General features: G+C 43.6%; 2 protein-coding genes across 10 annotated transcripts in view; both read left to right on the top strand.

The window, feature by feature from the left end:
* Fbxw2 (F-box and WD repeat domain containing 2) overlaps positions 1-11274 on the top strand; it is a 20707-nt gene extending 9433 nt beyond the window's left edge. For 5 of the 6 annotated variants that reach the window (XM_050161684.1, XM_050161687.1, XM_050161683.1 and 2 more), the window contains 5 exons: positions 2331-2525; positions 3799-3932; positions 6787-6873; positions 7911-8080; positions 10614-11274. In XM_050161684.1, coding sequence (XP_050017641.1) covers positions 2331-2525; positions 3799-3932; positions 6787-6873; positions 7911-8080; positions 10614-10902 — 875 coding nt within the window. In that variant the 3' untranslated portion in view covers positions 10903-11274. The remainder of the gene's footprint in view (positions 1-2330; positions 2526-3798; positions 3933-6786; positions 6874-7910; positions 8081-10613) is intronic. The other variant, XM_050161682.1, reaches the window with a different exon arrangement.
* A 229-nt stretch (positions 11275-11503) lies between these two features.
* The window catches only part of Rabepk (Rab9 effector protein with kelch motifs), a 35648-nt gene continuing 26603 nt past the window's right edge, over positions 11504-20548 (top strand). The window contains exon 1 of one of the 4 annotated variants that reach the window (XM_050161689.1): positions 11504-15254. The gene's annotated coding sequence lies outside the window, so the exon portion shown is untranslated. Of the gene's footprint in view, positions 15255-18460; positions 18798-18855; positions 20181-20548 lie in introns of those variants that run through there. The other 3 variants (XM_050161688.1, XM_050161691.1, XM_050161690.1) reach the window with 3 other exon arrangements.

The raw sequence follows: 20548 nt of genomic DNA on the forward strand, positions 1-20548 counted from the left end.
AACAAAAAAAAAAAAAAAAAAAAAAAAAAAAAAAAAAAGCTTCAAGTCTAGATTTTTGTGAAATGTGCTTATTATTTTTCAGTATTAATCTTTATCTGGATTTTAGAATATTGTGGCTAGGTCATGTTCAGCCTGTGGTAACCTCTGGATTGAGTGAGAAAGCCACCGAGCCAGCTCCCCAGCCCTTAAAATGGGAAATTAAAAAAAAGAAGAAAGTGTGTCCTTTTGATACCTTGTTACATGTTAAAGTATTAACACTTTTGACAAACAGAATTAAATAAAATACACTTCATTTTTTAAGTAACCATTGGAAACAAAATTATATGCTGTTTCTATTGGGCATATTGTTGCCGAGCTCTGCTTCTCAAGAGTGTTACTGATGGTGGAGAATTGCCTGGCAACCTTTTTAATTCCACATCTCTGAACTAGAATGCTTTCCTGTTTGTGTGAGATTTGTCTTTGTATGCTCATTTCTTAATTTTCTGTGGTGTTGGGGTAGAACTCATAACCTTGCACCTCTACCACTGAGCTGTGTTCTCAGTGCACTGTGTATTCCAATAATGATCCCTTGGTGATCTTAAAAGTCTCCATCCTAGGGGGCTGGAGAGATGGCTCAGAGTTGAAGAGCACTGGCTGCTCTTCCAGAGGTCCTGAGTTCAATTCCCAGCAAGTCTCCATCCAGAAGTGTCCATCACAAACCACCAGCAAACCCTGCCTCTCATTTCATAGACAGGAAAACAGAGACCTCGATAGCTAGCTGACAGTAAGGCAGCTTTCATTTCAGTGTCCTTGGAGTCTATGCACATGGAAGTCTTGCCCACAGTCTTTTAATGTGTAGAGTGTATGGTTATGCCACATGTGTGCTTAGTGCCCTCAGAAGTCAGATAAAGGTGTCAAATCCCCTGGAACTGGAGTTACAGATGGTTGTAAGCCACCATGTGGGCGCTGGGAATTGAACCCAAGTCCTTAAGGATAGTATTTGCTCTGAACCTTGGAGCCATCTCTCCAGACCATGGGGGTGGGGGATTTTGTGGCTGGTTTTGTTTAACCATTTTTTTTTTTTTGCCACTGAACTGTATTGTCAGCCCATTAGTTGTATTTTTACAATAAAAATATTATGCTGGGTTGTCAGCAAAAACCCTGATGTCAGGACGGATGCCTCAGTGGTTAAGAGCACTGATGGCTGCTTGTCTAAACATTTTTCAGCTTTTGAAAACCAACTTTTCTAGAATACAATGTCCTAGTCAAAATAGCTGTATTTAGTGTTTCTCAAAATGTCGTTTGTTGAGCCTCTAAAAGTAAAGTTTGAGACAAAATTTAATGATTAGAATTGCAGACTGAGATAAAAACTCAGTCCTGAATTACCATCATGATTAGTATAACTTTTCCTCAGAGGCCATACTGTGTCCCATGTGACTTGGGGCTGGGAGCCCCGAAGAAAGAACACACACACACACACAGTGAAGCTGGGATCGGGTGGGGTTCTCCAACCACAGTAACCCAGAACCTCGGTGTGTTTATTAGGTACAGCACAGTAGGAGGTTCCTTGGTCTCAGTAGGAGGTGTCTTAGGCAGCCAGTCTCTGACTGTAGACAGCTGTGAGGAGGAAGCTGCAGTTCTCAGTCTTTTTGTACACATTGATTTGTAAACACTCATACTTCCAAGGACAGCTTTGCAATCCCTCTTAGCCTGTTTAACTGTATTGCCAATTTACCATGGGCCAACGTCTTGGAGTTGAAAGACCTTACATATTCATTCAGAAGCTTACACACTCAGGGCTTCCTCCACTTTTCCCTCCAGATTTAAGCGGTCTGTGAGTTGTTATGAATGTTTGAGGGTGATTTATCCCTAGTGTTCATTGAAGTTCCTTGACATCTTTCGAGATGGCTCAAGAAATTACCAACTAGCTCATGTAAAAGCTACCCAGTGACCTAAGGCTCACCCTCGCTTTCCTAGTCAGCAGTCCTTATTTATTCAGGATTGTTGGGCAGTGAGTAGACAGGCATTCAAGTGTAAACATGCAACCATAGGTAAGACAAACACTAAAGTAAATCTGAAAGCTCTGCTAGCCAGAGAAAGGAAATGTTGCAAATAGAAGCATAAAGAGGTGACTTAGTCTAACATCCTCCAGCCCAGAAGATTATGGGAAAAGATAAACTTGCTTTCTGTCCTAGTATATTTAATGCCATTTTGAAGCCCAACAAATCACATTATTCTGTCTATGCTTTGGTTTTCTTAGCCTTAAAGCAGAAGAAGCACTCCAGAGGGGACTGACTGTCCTTCTTTAAGGTGTCTAGGTCACACTAACCTTCCTGGTTTTTCTCTTCAAGGGTCAGATGACTTGTCTGCAAAGCTGTGGGATGTAAGCACAGGACAGTGTGTTTACGGCATCCAGACCCACACTTGTGCAGCTGTGAAGTTCGATGAACAGAAGCTTGTGACAGGCTCCTTTGACAACACCGTGGCCTGCTGGGAATGGAGTTCTGGAGCCAGGACACAGCATTTCCGGGGACACACGGGGGCGGGTGGGTTCTTCTTTTTCGAGGGTCTTTACAATTACTTTACCCATGCCTATTAAGATCAAGAGTCAAATACTTTAAGTTTTTTTTTTCTTGCTTGCTTTAACCTGTGGTTTTCTCTTTACTACTGCAGCTATTTCGCTACATTTGGAATGATTTCCACAATTTTGCTTTTTCTAAGCCTTCAAAAACTCTTTTATGACCCTATATACTAGGAATAGTTGTCCTTCTCTCCCAGATTATTTCTCTTTCTGCACAGTCGCTTACATTTGCTTTTAGTGGATTCCATCCTACACACCCAAATATTCTGTTTATTTATTCAAAACTGAAAACCCCTTGGGCAGTTTACAGATTATATCTACACAGAGTAGATCCAGTTAGTACTTGGCTGCTAAGTGAGTAAAACAAGCAACATCCTGGGACTAACATGAAAGAAATTTCTGTTCTGGAATGTCCTATTTACACACATAGTCATAGTGACTACGTTACCTCCTACTCTAAGCTCCATAGGTCAGTGATTCGGCTTATCTTGTTTACTTTGATAGTCTAAGTTCCTTATGTTGTACCAGGTGCTAATATTTCTTTGAACCTAGCTCTTCTACTAAACAACTCCCTTCAACTATCCTTATATATTTTTAAAAAATTTTAATCCATTCTCATTTGTTTTAGAAGTCGATGGTCTATAGCTGGGTGTGATGGCACACACCTTTAAGAGGCAGGCAGATCTCTGTGTGTTTTGGGCCAGTCAGGGCTACACAGTGAAACACTGTCTCAAAAAACAAACAAACAAACAAACAAGAAGTCTATAGTTTAATATGGATCCCATCCATTAAACAGAGTGATACACAGCATAAGGATACCACAGCTTCTAGAGATTTCATGCCTTACCAGTTTTGGAGGTCCTGCTCTAAAAATGTTCTGCTATTTCTTGACACTGCTGTGGCTGTTAATCTATGCCTTTCTGTCCCCTCTGCCTGGAGTGATGTTTTCCTATAAACCCTGAGAAGGGTTGCCATCATTGCCATCACACTGAAGCTGACACAAATAGAAGAGAGTATGTTAGTTGCAGGCTTTCTCATCCTTAGGATAAACTATAATAGTAACAGTTTTGAAATAGATTTTCTTTGTATCATAAAGCTGCTGGTTGAATAGCTCAATTCCTAATGTGCCCTGGTTAGGAAGTTACCTATTTGGAGAGCTAGGAGAAGAAATGTTATTGTTTCTACAAAGATCCCTTGACAATGAAGTGTTTTCACTCTGACTGTGTTGTGTGCACTAGTGTTCAGTGTGGACTACAGTGATGAACTGGATATTCTGGTGAGTGGCTCTGCGGACTTCGCTGTGAAAGTATGGGCCTTATCTGCTGGGACATGCTTGAACACACTCACTGGACATACTGAATGGGTCACAAAGGTAGGAAGACCAGGGGATGTCCTTTGTATCTGGCTCCTCACTGGTGGGGAATGGAGGATGATAGACCTTGCATATATTGTAGATGAATCATAGCAGAATAAATGCACTCACAGAGCATGGTGGTTAAGATACCTTCTTGATTCAGAATTGTAATTTTCATTTTGAAAAGTGTTAGGATAGTAGTAGCACACACCTTTAATCTCAGCACTCAGGAGGCACAGGCAGGCAGATCTCTGAGTTTGCGGCCCCCTAGTTTACATAGAGAGTTTCAGAACAGCCAGGGCAACACGGAGAAAGCCTGTCTCAAACACCATCCCCAACCAAAAAAAAGTGCAGTGCTTATAAAATGTGAGATAGGGAGGAGCTGGGTGTTGCTCAGTGGTAGAATCATGTACAAGATCCTATGATCAAGCACCATTATGACAAAAAATATAAGGAGAATAAAAGAAGAAAAATGAGTCTTTTAACAGAATATTGTGGTGTTCTCATTTTCAAAACTAAATTGTTTTGAATGCAATATTAATGGTATACTTGTTGTGCCAAACACACATTTCTTGAGCTTATTATACTCTTTTCCAAGAGGCTGAGGATGTAGGAACAAACGAAATAAACCTTAGTCCGATCTGATGGATTTTAATGTAATAGAAATGGTACTATCAGAGGTTAAGAGCATTGCCTGCTCTTCCAAAGGTCCTGAGTTCAATTCCCAGCAACCACATGGTGGCTCACAACCATCTGTAATGAGGTCTGGTGCCCTCTTCTGACCTTCAGGTATACACTCAGAATATTGAATACATAATAAATAAATATTTTTTAAAAAAGAAATGGTTACTATGTAGCAAATTCACAAAATGCTGTTTAATTGCAAATTAGTTCTGTGAAGGAGAAGTGTAGTGCAGTGTAAGAAAATCTAGGGAGTAATTAGGAAAAGCTTTTTGAGACAGACCAAAAGGTGACTAGGCGATAGCTGTGGAAAGAGCAGGATATGGTTTACATATGCATGTGCTCAGGGACAGGAAAGCACCGGAAGGCCAGTTCAGCCATGCTGTAGAGGCCAGAGCTGGCCTCACGAAGAGGTTGTGGGCCAGAGTAAGGTTGGTAGATACCAGAAGTGTATTGAGAAAGCTATTGAAAGTTATGATTTAAGGTCTGCTGTGATTTATGTATGAGAAACAATTTGAATGTGGAAAGCTGATAGATTATAGAGATACATACATATGGCTACAAGATGCCTAGTTGGATTTAGTCTAAGCAAAAGATGCAATGGCTTGGATTTGTGTGGCAATGCATGAAGGATCTATCTTTAATATAAAGTCACCTACAGTTATTCATTGTAGGTTAGAAAGAAGAGAGACTCAGAAATGCCTGCCAGGTTTTAGATTGGGTGGGCAATCTAAAATTTTCCCTGAATAGGTAAAAGTAAAGATAGGGAAGTTTGTGAGAAGATAGGTAACCACCGGACACACTCACTTATCCAACAGGAAAGTTATATGTCTTAGGCAACCCTAGCGGGTGTGGAGTCAGGATGATGCCTATGATGTGGACAAGTTCCTCCTCCCTTTATGACTTGGACTCTGTCATTTGCTAAATTCTTATGCACATTAGATAGATGTTGGGGCAGCATTGAGCAGAGGTGCCTGATGTGTGCTAACAGATCTTCAGGTCTCACTGCTCCTATATCTCAGACTTCTGAATGGTTATGCCGATCTATTTAAAGATTCCTAGGACCCAACAATAGCAGGTGACCCCAAGTCCTATAGAACTTTACTATTATTTGTATGGTTCTATTTCATCTTCACTGCCATTTATATGAAGTAAGGTCATAGGTATTTTATCTCCTATCTTAAAAATGAGTAACTGAGAAACAGTAAGTCTGGTATATCACATTGATTGGTAGCATGCTCATTTAGCATGTAGGAGGTCCAGCTCTAAGGAACAGCACACGGGCTGCTCTGTTTTCTCCAGGGCCATGGTTAGCAGATCTCTGTGACAGATTGCAGGGCCTTAGTCTGAGCCTGGTGCTTTTCCTTTGTGGTGCACATGCTTCTAAAGAGAACATGTCTGTCTACATCTGTGTGCAGTTCATGTTCCTTGTTTATTTGGTTTTTTTAAAGAACTGAGTTGTTTTAGGTAGCCCTGTTTGACATGGACTCACTACACAGACCATGCTGGCCTTGTTTTCACAGAGATCTGCATGTGCTGGGATTAAGGGCAAGCACTACCACACTTGGCTCCTTACGCTTAAGTTACCTGTGGGGTGTGTGTGCGTATGCATATTAACTGCAGTAATAATAAAGAGAATGCAGTATCGAGGGTCAAATTGGAGCCTTGTGTATGATAGGCATGCAATTCACCACTGAGCAACATCCCAAATGTGCACTTTACAATTTTAAAAATTAATCCTAATGTTAGCACTTCCAAATTTAAAAAAATAAGAGTGACTGCTTCCAACACTAGACACTGAGATACAGCCAGTAACAGAATCTGGTTGTAGTACAAATGTTAAGAATTAACCTAATAATGAGTTCCACATCATATTTTCTAGCATAGCATATCAAGCTCATTTTTTTTATTTTAAAGATTTATTTATTTATTATGTATACAGTGTTCTGCCTGCATTTGTTCCTGCAGGCCAGAAGTTGGCACCAGACTTACTACAAGTGGTTGTGAACCACCATGTGGTTGCTGGGAACTGAACTCATGACCTCTGGAAGAAAAGTCAGAGCTCTTAACCACTGAGCCACCTCTCCAGCCCCTCAAGCTCATTTTCATATTTTAATTTAAAAACAATATAAAACTAGCATAGGAACAGAGTGGTAAGTTCTCTGTATAATACAGATGCTTATGCTTATAGGTGGTTTTGCAGAAGTGTAAAGTCAAGTCTGTCTTGCACAGCCCTGGAGACTACATCCTCTTAAGTGCAGACAAATATGAGATTAAGGTAAGTCTTTTCCCTCTGTAATTTATCTCACCAAAGGGGGAAAAATTGCATATAAGTAAAAACTAAAAAGGTATGACAAAAGCTAGACATGGTGACACACACCTTTAGTCACAGCACTGAGAAGGCAGAGGCAGGAAGATCTCTGTGAGTTCAAGGCCAGCCTGGTCTACAGAGTTCCAGGACAGCCAGGGCTACACAGAGAATCCCTGTCTTGAGGATGGGAAGTGGGGGGGGATCCCTGGAACTTGCTAGCTTGCTGATGTAGCCAAATTGATGCACTGAAGTTCTGTGAGAGACCCTATCTCAAAAATAGGGTGTAAAGTGATTGAGGATGACACCAGCATCAACTCCTGGCTTCCGCATAAACTCACCCCTGTGTTACAACACTGATGAGTGTACACACAAAGGAGAAAGCACTAAAAATTGTTTTCCACATACTTAGTGGGTTTTGTTTGATTTTGTATTTTGAAAGGCTCGGTCATGTAACCCAGACTGACCTCAAACTTGCAATCCTGCCTCAGCACTCTAAGCACTAAGACTTTTCTCTTAAGGCTCCTACCTTCCTCAGTTCTTAGATCTAAACTACAAAAAGAAACATTGGTTTATTTCACAATTTACCAAGTATTTACAAGACACATGCTTTTTGAGACAGGATATCTGTGTAGCCCTGACTGTCCAGGTACTTACTCTGTAGACCAGGCTGGCCTCGAACTCAGAGACCTGACTGCCTCTGTTTCCTGAGTATTGGGATTAAAGGTGAGCATCACCACTGCCCAGCTGACACTCCATTTCCTTGCATTTTTAAACCACCTTTGTGGTAGGCATTATCTTCATTCAGAGAGGTTAACTATTTGACCTAAAATCACAGAAAATCAGGACTTAAACTTGTGACTCTTGACTAAAACAGGAGTCTTGACCCTGCATTTTCTTTGTGTCTGTTAGTGGGTGCCACTTTTTTTCTTTCCCATGTTATATAAACACTGGCTTTTCTTTATTCATATGATCAATCATCTTCCCTTTTTTTCCTTTTTTGGTAGATTTGGCCAATTGGGAGAGAAATCAACTGTAAGTGCTTAAAGACCTTGTCCGTCTCTGAGGATAGAAGTATCTGTCTGCAGCCAAGACTTCATTTTGATGGAAAATACATTGTCTGCAGTTCAGCGCTTGGTCTATACCAGTGGGACTTTGCCAGTTATGATATTCTCAGGTAATGTTTCCTTGGTCCACGTGCTGTGCCTCTGAAAGTCTATACAGTTCAGTGGTGTAAAGAGAATATCTCAGTGTGCGCGTCAGTGTCTTCTTTTGGAAAGCACCACATCAGTTAACAGCAGGGTTGTATATACTGCATTCAGGCAAATGTTTTAGAAGCACGTGAAAAAGTGTCATATGTTTATGTTGACATGTTTGGGTGCTGTATGATAAATGGGGAGAATTTACTTTGATTTAAAAAAAAGTCTTGAACTTAGGCACCAAAGTCTTAGGCTCTTTGGCACCTCTCATGCCAAAGATCTGTTATTCTCTCCTATGGTCTGTGTGGATTTTGCCTAAATTTCTCAATTCTGTGCCTCAGGTTTTTTATTTATAAATGAACCTAGTACAGGAGCTGAAAATCTTTATTATAACTCAGAAGCCCTTCATTAAGAAGGACTGTTTGAATTTGTCTAGTCTCTTGGATTACACACCTATTAATAATTCAGTTAGTGCTGTGTAGCATAGTTCAGGAAACAATAGAATAAAAAATGGAATAGAAAAAACTGAACACTGTCGTCATTGTTTCTATTATGACAAATACAGTCAAGGTCAGCTTATACAGGATATGATTCTTTCTAGTCCTCTAGTATGACTTCGATGAGCTCTGGCTCCCTGGTCTCAGCTACAGCCTCATTTGCATCTGAGTCAGAATTCAGGTTTCAGGCTGTCAGAATCACTTCTCGGGTAATCATGCTTTGAGAAAAGGATAAAAGCAGCCTAAAAGTGTAAGGGCCCTATATTCTACATCTCCTAGTTCAGCATTCATCCCACCACAACTCTATTATCCAGATAGCAGGCATAAGCCAAGGGCACCAAAACTGAGAAGGAAACTGAAAGAACTTGAGCCATAGGTGTTGTAATCTTGTAACTTGAGAGGTTTAGCAGGAGAATCTGGAGTTCAGAGTAATCCTGACCTAAATAGTGAAGTTGAAGGTCAGCTATATGAATACTTGCTCAAAAAAAAAAAAATCCTTGAGATCAGAGTGAGTAAAGGTTACTACCAAGCTGACCATGTGAGTTTGATTCCCAGAACCCCAAAGGTGGAAGTTAGTTGTCCTCTGACCTAGACACACAGGTACGCACACACGCACGTGCACACACGCGCGCCATTGTTTCAGTGCTTCCTGCCCAGAATCCCAAAAGAAAGTTCTATTGATGTTCTAGGGTTTGGGCATACTAGCTTTAAGTAATGAACCTGAATGATTGTTTGCTAGTAGGAAGTGCTAGGTTTAAGTTAAAAGCAGACATTCTGTCTTTGCCTTTTTCTACCTCCAAACACAAATAAAGAAAATCTTTTTGAAATCCCAGCACAAATCCTGCAGCCATGGTTCCTAGAACCTTTCTAGTTTTGAAGCTAACAAAACAAACAAACAAAAAGAACACAAATGGCAGCATGCTGTGCACTTTAGGTGGAGAATGGCTGTGATGTTGAACAGCCCAGGACCCAAACTGCCAGTAGGGATTCCTGTTTGCACATCTGAAGAGGTCAGAATTGGGCCCTGCATCAGCATGGCAAGTCCTGTATTCTATTCTTCAACACTGTATTTTAATCTTGAAAACTAACTCTTCACAACCTAGTTTCCACAGACATCCTGCTTTGAATTAATGGTGCTGGGATTACCCCACACACACACACACACACACACACACACCCTGCTTCTTTTTGGTATTTTATTTTATTTTACTTTTCTGTTCTTTGTGCCTTGGCTTTATTTGTTATAAGGCATTTATTGAACACTTACCTGTGAGTCAGGCATTCTGAAGTACACAGGGAAGCAGCAGAAACATTAAACCAAAGTCATGGAAATAACTGACCAAGAAGAGGGAAGACCAACATTCAATAGCCAATTACAGGGCTTGGTAGCTCAGTGGTAGATATCTATCTAGTTTGTCTGAGGCTTTGGGGGCTTAATGGCTTTGGGGGCTTAATTCCCAATACCATAAAACAAACTAATAAGATACAATTTTTTCTTTCATTTTTTATTATACACAAAAATATCATTGACCAGATAGAGTGTTTAACTTAACTAGATATATGCTGTTGTTGAATATTCCATTTGGTTTTCTTTTTTTCTCCCATTTTCAGCCCAGGTTATAGTCCATGCTCTGGTCTAGTTTTCACACCAAGGACTAGCAGTTTTTGACTATTTCCCTACTCTCATAGAATATTATCCTGGTAGGTTTTTTTTTCCGTCCTTTCCCCCCCCTCCCCCCCCCCCCCCCGCCCTACACACACACACACATACACACACACCAACAAGGTTTCTCTGTGTAGCCTTGGCTGTTGTAGAACTCACTCTGTCGATCAGCTTGGTCTTGAACTCAGAGATCTGCCTCCCTCTGCCTGGGATTAAAGGCATCCACCACCATCCCCGGTTCACAGTTTCCTTTTTATGAAAAAAAATCTTACTAGCTCTAAAGTTGCTTAGTTGTTTGATCTACAGCAAAGTTGCCTTCTGTTTCATGATTCTGAACTCTCCTCCTTGTAGGGTCATCAAGACACCTGAGGTAGCAAACTTAGCCTTGCTTGGCTTTGGAGATGTCTTTGCCCTGCTGTTTGACAACCACTACCTGTACATCATGGATTTGAGGACAGAGAGCCTAATTAGCCGCTGGCCTCTGCCGGAGTACAGAAAATCAAAGAGAGGCTCCAGCTTCCTGGCAGGCGAAGCATCCTGGCTGAATGGACTGGATGGGCACAATGACACGGGCTTAGTTTTTGCCACCAGCATGCCTGACCACAGTATTCACCTGGTCTTGTGGAAGGAGCACGGCTGACACCTAGAGCTACCACCTCTGCCTGACTTTGGGTGCCAGGGCTGCGGGTTTTGAGTGCAACGTCTGTGGCAGCCTACTGCATGAACCAAAGTTCTCACCTAAAGGTATCATCGCGCAGTGCACAATCACTTATCTCTGTTCGCCAGGGCTGGGGCGGGAGGGCTTGTCTTACTGACACACGCAGCATGCTAATGAGGTACACAGTGACTTACTTCATTTGTACTTAGTTACATTGGTCAGTATAAGAGGTTGCATTTTTGGGTTTATCTTTCTGAGTGGAATATGGAGTAAAGACAGTTAAATGATTCATTAACCTGCTAAATGATTGCCTATGAAATCACATGGAGTCTGTTATTAAAGCTTTCTCCCATAGCCTTTGTTTGAAATTGAAGCAAAGGTGCTATGATATTGTTAGGCTTGAATTTTACAAGAGCCCTTGTTAAAAGACCTGAGTCCTGTGACATTCATTAACTTTCTACTAAGCCCTGTTCTACAAAATGTCTTCTAGTGCAGATCTGAGTCTGCTGGTTGACAGCTTCAGCCTTATTGTAAACCACAGTTCTTGGCAGAGGTAGGATTGGCTATTGTTAAGAGATATGAGAGTTTTCTGAACTTTTCATTTACATGTGGAGAAAGCTGGTCTGCTCCTAGCTGGTGGCACAGAGATAAACTGGGCTAGTAAGAGCTCAGAGCTGGAAGATTATGTCAGTCATGTGCTTTCTCTAGCCTAGTTTCCTGAGGTGTGTGGTCAGGTGTTCAGCTAAGATTCCTCCCAGGCAAATATACACATGTACACACATGAATAAGCATATGTACATGTGCATAAATATATACATGTACACACATAAACATCTATTTTGAGACAGAACTATACTAGACGGGCTGGAGAGAGATGACTGAGCAGTTAAGAGCACTGGCTGTGCCAGGCAGCAATGGTGCATATCTTTAATTCCAGCACTTGGGAGGCAGAGACCTCTATAAATTCAAGGCCAGTCTGGTCTATAAGAGCTATTTCCAAGGGCAGCCAGGGCTGTTACACAGAGAAACCCTGTCAGCACCCACATGGAAGCTCACAGCTGTCTAGCTCCACAGTTCTAGTCACAGCTTTAGTTCCAAGGGGTCTGACACCTCATGCATGCAGACAAAACACCAATGCACAAGAAGAAGAAAATAAAGGTTGACAGCACAAACAGATGAATCTGATAAAACTATTTCCAGAACAGGGGAGGAAAAAAAAAGTTACTAGATTCCCCCCTCCCAATTTCCTAGTCAACTACTAAGAGAGAATTCTAACTTCTGTATAGGCTGGAAAAGTGACTCAAGGGTTAAGGGCACATGCTGCTCTTGCAGAGTTCCATTTCCAGCACCATGTGTCAGGCTGCTTACAACTGCCTGTAACTTCAGCTCCAGAGAGATCTAATGCTAATGCCTCTGGCCTCTGAAGGTGCATACACACACATACACATACATACATACATACACACACACACAGAGAGTAGATATAAGTGAATTCCAGGATAGCCAGGGCTACACAGAGAAATCTTGTTTCGATAAACCAAAATAAAATAAAAAGCACACAACAGGAACTAGAGTGACTTAGCAATTAAAAAAGCTTAATGCTCTTGCAAAAGACTCAGGTTTGATTCCCAGCACCCACATTAGAAAGCTCATACCACCTACAAAACCAGTGCGCACACACACTACACACAGTGCACATAAATTCACACAGTACACAAACATATATTAACAAATATCATTCTAAAAATTAAGTTCCACTCTCTTACCACAATAAAATAAAGTACATCACTATTACAATGGAAGCAGGAGAATCATACCAGCTTGGGCTACATGATATTCTGTATCCAAAGGGAAAAAAAATGCTGGTGAGATCGCACAGCACTTGAGATTGTACAGATCTGAGTTCAGTTCCTATCACCCACATCTGACAACTCACCCATATGTAACTCTAGCTCCAGAATGCTCTGGTACCTCTGGCCTCCAAAGGCACCATGTGCACATATTCCCCCCTCGTCCTACACCACAAATTAAAAATAAATTTTATGGGCTAGAGAGATGGCTCCAAAGGTTGAGAGCACTGACTGCTCTTCTAGAGTTGGGTTCAATTTCTAGCACCCACATGGCAGCTCATAACTGTCTGTAACTTCAAGATCTAACACCCCCACAGAGACATACATGCAGGCAAAAGAGCAATGTACATAAAATAAAAATAAATAGGGCCAGGTGGTGGTGATGCACACCTTTAATCCCAGGACTCACAAGGCAGAGGCTAGTTTGGTCTACAGAGCTAGTTCTAAGACAGCTAAGGCTGTTACACATAGAAACCTTGTCTCGAAAAACCAAAAGATAGACAGACAGACAGATAGGCATGGTAGTTTAGGTTGCAACATTTTAGAAGGGGAATCAAGAGGATCAGGAGTTCGAGGTCATCCTCAGGTACTTGGTGGTCTGGAAGTCCCCATGAACTTTAAGATTTATTTTTTTGTAGGCAGTGGTGGTGCACACCTGTAATCCTAGCACTCAGTTGGGTCTCTGTGAGTTCAAGGCCAACTTGACAGCTAAGGCTACAGGGAGAAAACAAACAAACAAACAAAAAAGAATTATTTTGTGTGTATGACTTTTTGCCTGGTGTATGTCTGTGAAATACGGGTGTGCCTTGTGCATGCAGAGGCCAGAAGAGGGCATCACATCCCTTGAACTGGAGTTACAGAAGGTTACAAACGCCCATGTCCATGCTGGAAACAGAACTTTCAGGCCCTCTGGAATATCAACCAGTGCTCTCAACCACTGAGACATCTTTCCAGTCCCAACAAGAACTATCTTAAGATCCTATCTCAGAAAGAAAACAGAAAAAAGATAAATGACTGAAAGATGCAGATGGCTGGACATGAATACCAGCCATGTAACACATAAAACACAAGTTAGATACTTTAACACAGACAGCACATGTGGTCTTAAACATTTTGAATATTGTTGACTGATTTAAGTATAACTTAATATACCAAATGAGTGAGGAAGAAAACAGCAAAATCTTCCTAAGAGAAATAAAATTCACCAACAAAACATAATTTTTTCTTCAAAAAAAAAAAGTTTTAAGCCCATAGTTTAAGATTATTAGAAAAAAAGCATAAAAAGAATTCAAATGACCATGAATTTATACACTACATAATAAAGTTAATGAAGTAAAACAGACACTAGTTCGGGTGGTGGCAGCACGTGCCTTTAATCCTCCAGCACTCGGGAAGCAGAGGCAGGTGGATCTCTGTGAGTTCAAGGCTGCGGTCTGTCTACCGATTGAGTTCCAGGGCAGCCAAGACTACGCACACGCAGAGGTTTGTTTAAACAAGGTCTGCGAGTGGGGGACTTACACTAGCAACATGGGACAAGCACCAATGGGGACTAAGCACTAGCTTTAACGGAAGCAAACAAGTTTGCAACAGCGGGACACCAACGGCTTGCTCCCGTTCCCTTCAGTCCTTTACCGCTCTCAGCTTGAACTGAGTGAGCCCTCCTCGGAAAACCGAGAAAACGACACTTTGGCTTACGGGGGAAGAGCTCAGAGGTCCTAACACACTGGAACTTCTGGATAAGCGACCGCTTGTCCACTAGCTGAATCATCTGCTCAGAAATGGGACCCACAGCAGAGTGAGCAGGAGAAAACGAACTCCTAAGACGCAATTTAGCGGAGTGGTGAAGCAGAGGCGACCTGACTCTCTCCCGTCACGGCCACACGGTCCCGCCCCCCCGGCTTCCCACCTCCGTCCACCCGCGTCCCTGGAGCAGACGGCAGCTCCTGTCACCTCTGCTGGGAGGACCCCTTCCCGGGAGCGCCGCCCGCCGGGCTCGGCCGGGCTCCATCCCCGGGAGACCGAGCGTGTCCGAGTGGAAGAGTCTTCCAGCAAAGCTGCTATGGCTGGGAGTCCTGAGGGCCGGGGCCGCACATCCCCGGGATCCCCTCGGGGAGCAGCGCCAGCATTCGGGATCGGGCTCCCCTGCTTCTCGGCGTCTCGCCGTGTCGGACCCGGTCGCCTCGCACCGCGGAGCGCCCCCCGCCGCACCGGGACCGGGGTCCGCCCGAGGGAGAAGGGCGGGCCGGCGGGCGCCCCGCAGCCGGAAGGGGCTTGCCTCGCAAGCAGGCCGGCCTCCGGCCCGGCTCACCTCAGGTCGTTCTCGGGAAGGTACTTGCACTGCCACGCAATCTCCACATACTTGTCCAGATCTAGCGGCGCCATTTTAGGAAGAACGAGCCACGGCGAAGGCAGCGGCGGCAGCTGAAGTACCGGAGGCAGCGGCGGAGGCCGAAGCCGGAACCCTCCTTACGTCACGTCCGACCCGTGAGTGGCGTCTGCGCAGCGTCCTCAAAACTTGACTCGCTCTTTTCAGGCCGAACTCCGGGTCTCTAAGAGAATCCTGCTGGGACCCGTAGCCGTGTGCCGCAGGGAGTGCTGGGACTTGTAGTTTTAGTAAAACTGAATGCTCTTCCTAGCCTACTCTTCAAGGCTTTTCCCCGGGAAGATTACGAAGTGCGTAGCTAGTTTTTCCCTAGTGTTATGCCCAAATCCTCAAAGTCCCCGCAAAAGCCAACAAGGAGACCGAGTCCCTTATGTAAAAACAAAGAGCCTTTATTTTAATCAAGTTTGTAAACTCAGTCTCTCCTGTCCAACATATTGGAATAAACGGAGAGCCCCGAACTCAGTTAGAATTGGGTTTTTATAGCAGTAAAGGTGGGAGTGAGGGGTTTCTGAGGTTTAGGATCCCTGATTGGCTGACATTTGTCTAGGGGTGTCGTGGTGAGTGTGTGCCTATCTACAGCTGTTGGAATGTTAGGCATTTCCTTTGGATGTTCTGTTCTTGGGTGGTGCTCAGGTAATCTCAGTTTGTGGTTCTTCCTGCAACCAGGTATTGCTTTAGGGTAAACTACTGAGACTCAGGCCTCCAGTTAAATTTATCTAGCCGAGTTCTACTCTGGCAGGTGATAATGGTTGCAAGTAAAGAACTTCCTTTGGATGACCATACTTAGCTTATCGTGGTTGGCTCCCGTACCTAGCTCTCATTCCTACCCTGTAAAGCACCCTGTCAGCATCTTCACTTAAAGTTAGGATAACTGTTGCCGACTTTCCAGTGAAGACCTGGCCTAGACGTGTGAAACAGATTTAACATTCCCAATTCTTCGGCTTGGAAGAAAAGAAATAAATATTGGAAGCATTTCTTAAACTAAATTCTATACAAATACAGTTTTTTTTTTCCTAGTCAGTTCTTGTAAGACTGATAGGAATACAAAGCTTCCACTTATTACTTGCAAAATGATCAAACTTATTTGGGTTTTCTTTTGCTTTTGTTGGTTGGTTTTGTTTAAGCCTTCTCTTTAGCCCCTTTGACTCCCATTTTAAAAACAGAACTCAAACATTCCTACAAGAATTCAGGAATGTGATTTCTATTCTAAAAGGATTAGTTCCTACAAGGTAAACTATCCGATATTCCAGTTTTTCTTGTTAATATACTTCTCTAGCATGGCATCTTGAGGTAATCCTAGTCAAAAGACCCAGGGCCCAGCAAAGCAGTCTGGACTCTCAGCAGTAATTGCTGTCTAAACACAAGTCAAGCACGCAGCAGAGCCAACCTGGCCTTGGTCCAGTCTCCAGAAGGAAAACGAGTGAGTGTACACCTCTAAACTCTTCTTCGGAAGCCACCGGGAGACTTTTTATTATTTACAGGAAGTCATACAAAGTCCAGGTATGGGAAACATAGTTAGGAATTTTTTATAATGCAAGCTCTCTGCCGAAGCAAAAATCCCAATCAAGACAAATTAAAAATATCCAGGTTTAATGGGATTTCTGCACCCTCGGATGGCCCTGAGAGGGAACCGGGATGCCGCTAACATAACCACAAGGAGGAAGGAAAAGAGACCATGAGGGGACCTTATGGGGAAACAGTTTAAGTAGACTGGGGGAGTAGTCAAGATTTTGGCGGGCTCCTCTTGACACTCTTCTGGGAAAGGGTCAAAGCTTAGCGGGAACAGGGACAAGGCCTACAAAGTGGGAGGCCAGAGACCAGGACTTGGGACTTATACATATGGCAAAGCCAGCAGCCTGGGTTACATAAAGATACACTCTTTGATAACTGTAAGTTTCATTTTGAAGTGTTAGGGCATTAGTGACGCACGCCTTTAGTTCAGCACTCAGGAGGCAGAGGCAGGCAGATGTCTGAGTTCTAGGCCAGCCTGCTCTACAGAGTCAGTTCCAGCATATTCAGGGCTACGCAGAGAAATATATGGCAAAATAGTGAAGAGAGCTGCAACCACAAATTCCACTTTGTCCATAAATGTTGGTTATATTTTCAAGTAGCTAAATGAGGTACTAAATTGGAGGCAGGAGGATCAGGAATTCAAAGTCATACTTAACTACACAGTGAGTTGGGGACCAGCCTAGGCTACATGAGATCCTTGTCTCAAAATTAAAACCCAAGTTTTCCTTTTAGTTGTATTAGTAGATTCTCCCAACTGCTGTCTGCTGGCATTGCTATCCCCATCCTACACGTGAGTAAAACCAGGGTTCCTAGAGGGGAACAGACTTGGCAGTTGTCAGAGTTCCCTGTTAGGTGCTGGAGTCTGTGTCTGAGGTCACATTTGTCTGCCCTTTACCGGTAAGTGCAGTAGCTTTGCTGTTTCCAGTCTGAGTTCTGACAATAGTGAGCATGACAGTGTGGTACTCTGATCACATATATAGGCACAGGTCAGCCATCTTTGTTTTAGGAAAGACACGGAGCACTTATAGCTAGGACATGGGTCGGAGCTTATGCAGATGAAGTTGTCGACAGAGGGTTTCATTTATAGGCAGAATTATCATGGCTTTTACAGAGAAACCAGCTCGGAGCCTCCAAAGATACCTGACCACAATCCCTATAGAAATCTTAGGATTTCTGTTGCAGAGAGGACACCCAAAGTATTAATTAATAACTTCACCCAAGACCATACAGTTTTAGTCTCAGTGGACTTTTTTATTCCTCACCCTTCAGAATAGGACCTAGTTGTCGTTTGTGTTTAATCTCTTGGCTCAGCCTGTGAGCTGTGGAAGACCAAACGCCTGTGGTCTGGAACAGGCTATAACCACACGCGACCATTATGGAGATGGACCGCTTTAAGCGCCACAACTTGAACCAGCCTCAAGCCTGCACAGGCAAAACCCGGCATTGTAGAGCCTGCGGCTCACTCAGGAGGCTGCAGCAGAATTCAAGGTCTCCCTGGCTTACTTAATGAGTTCCAGGCCATCCCCCCCCACTTCAGAAGTCTCTACTAACGACCGCTGTGACAAACTCCGTTAGCCCTTTAAGGGCTGAACAAGGAATTGGAGTAATCGAACGGTATGGCAGTCTAGTTTGGAGTGGAGCTGTCGGCGGACACCCGGGAGGCTAGAGCGGTTGGCCTGGGTACACTTCCGGGGACTGGGGAAGGAGGGCGGTCTCATAAGCCCCGCCTTGTGGGTGGAGCCACGTTCAGGACGAGCAAGGGCTGCGGCAGGTAATTGGTGCTGGGCTGGAGGTCTCTGGGCGGGGCCATCTGGAGGAGAGCGGATCTCTTTCCTTACGGAAGTGTGCCTGAGTTTGGTGGGAGCGACAGTGTCCCGGGCAGCAAATTAGCGGGAAGCAGGCTACCATTTCTCCCTGACTCTGACTTCTTTAACGCTGAGACGTGGCTGAGAGAGATGTAAAGGAGGTGACTTGGAGAGTCCCCTCCCATGCGGAGCCTGCCCCTCTGAGCTCTGACCTTGTGGTCAGTGGCTTAGGCCGCGGGTGGATCTCACCGGTGCATCTCTGCATCTCTCCTTTAACACGTGGTTTTCATTCATTTGTCCCTACTTCTACTTTCTGCGGGCCCATTGGTAAGTTATCAGAATGACGCAGAAGGCTAGACATGCTAAGATTTTAGAATCTAGTCTAGATAGTTTTCTGTTACTGTTGTTTAAGAGTCTCATTGTGTAGCCCAGGCTGGCCTCTGTCAGTCCACTGCTTCAAGCCTCCTGAGTGCCAGGGAGTGCACTACCGTGCTGGCTGACTACAGACTTTTAAATAGATAATTATATTCAAGGGTGTGAGGGTGTAGTTCAGTTGACAGAGTGCCCGCCTACCGAGAACACCGCCCTGGCACGTTTATCCTCAGCAGGGCGTAGGCATGGCGGTATTTGCTTGTAATCACAGCTTTTGCAAGGTGGAGGCAAGAGCGTCAGAATTTCAAGGTCATTCTTGCTGTGCGAGGAGTCAGGCTAGCCTAGGCTTTGGGCCTCTAAATAAGGTTTTTGGTTTTTTTTGCTAATTGTGCTTAGAATGATCCCTTAATACTGATGGCTAAATAGAGACTGTCACAAAGGGAATCCAAACCCAAGTCCTTCTAGCTAAGCCTCCCTGCCAAGTGTGTGTGTGTGTGCATTGTTAATCCCTGAGTCTCTCCCTTGAGAGGGTGAAAAGCGAAAGTTTCTTTAAGGAACTTTTGAAATGGGCTTTATTCTCTCTCTCTCTCTCTCTCTCTCTCTCTCTCTCTCTCTCTCTCTCTCTCTCTCTGAGACAGGGTTTCTTTGGCTGTCCTAGAACTATGTAGACCAGGCTGGCCTGAAATTTACAGAGACCCACCTGCCTCTGCCTCCCAAGTGCTGGGATTAAAGCCATGTGCCACCACCATCCAGCTTTTTAAACTTGTTTTCTTTTGGGGGGATGAGGGTCTTTATTTTTTATTTGCTTCATTTTCTGGAAATTGAACCCAAGGCCTTGTCCATGCTACACAGGCACCCTGCTACAGAGCCACGGCAGCTCCTTGAGAGCGACTGTAATATTGATAAGAAGTGTGCAAGTTTATGAGAAGGGAAGATGGGGAGACAGTATTACCACAAAACACATGTCCCTCTGCTTAGATCCAGTGGTCAGCAGCACAAGGTAGGAAAGAGCTTGTTAGAGGACCAGCAGGAAGCCCAGTATTGCAGGTGGGGCCCATAAAGAAGATACAGATCACTCTACAACAGTCAGAGCCTCTCAGTAAAGCCCTGTCTCAAAACAGCAACAAACTATGGACCAGACACTTGCTCTTCCATAGCATGATGAGTGATGGAGGAAGGACATTGGTTAATTATAATAAAGAAACTGCCTTGGCCCATCTTATTGGTTAGAACATAGGTGGGTGGAGTGAACAGAAGAGAATGCTGGGAGAAAGAAGCTGAGTGAGGAGCCGCCATGATTCTCCCGCTCCAGACAGATGCAGGTTAAGATCCTCCCTGGTAAGCCACCTCATGGGCTACACAGAATATTAGAAATGGGTTAGAACAATATGTAAGAGCTAGCCAATAAGAGGCTACAGATAACGGGCCAGGCAGTGTTTAAAAAAATACAGTTTCCGTGTAATTATTTTGGGCATAAGCTAACCATGTGGGCGGCCGGGTGCAGGGGACGCAGCCCTGCCACTCCTAAATCAACAGGTGAGACCAAGATTTATTTCAGAATTCAGTATTACTCAGCTATTTAGACTGTTTTATCATATATATGTTCTATCATATATATATATATACATATATAATATGTTTATTTATTTATTTTGAAACAGGGTCTATGTAGCCCTGGCTATCTTGGAACTCACTATGTAGTCCAG

Source organism: Alexandromys fortis, unplaced genomic scaffold (assembly GCF_014885135.2).
Source record: "Alexandromys fortis isolate MF-2015 unplaced genomic scaffold, M_Fortis_MF-2015_v1.1 scaffold_74, whole genome shotgun sequence".
NCBI classification, from domain to species: Eukaryota; Metazoa; Chordata; class Mammalia; order Rodentia; family Cricetidae; genus Alexandromys; species Alexandromys fortis.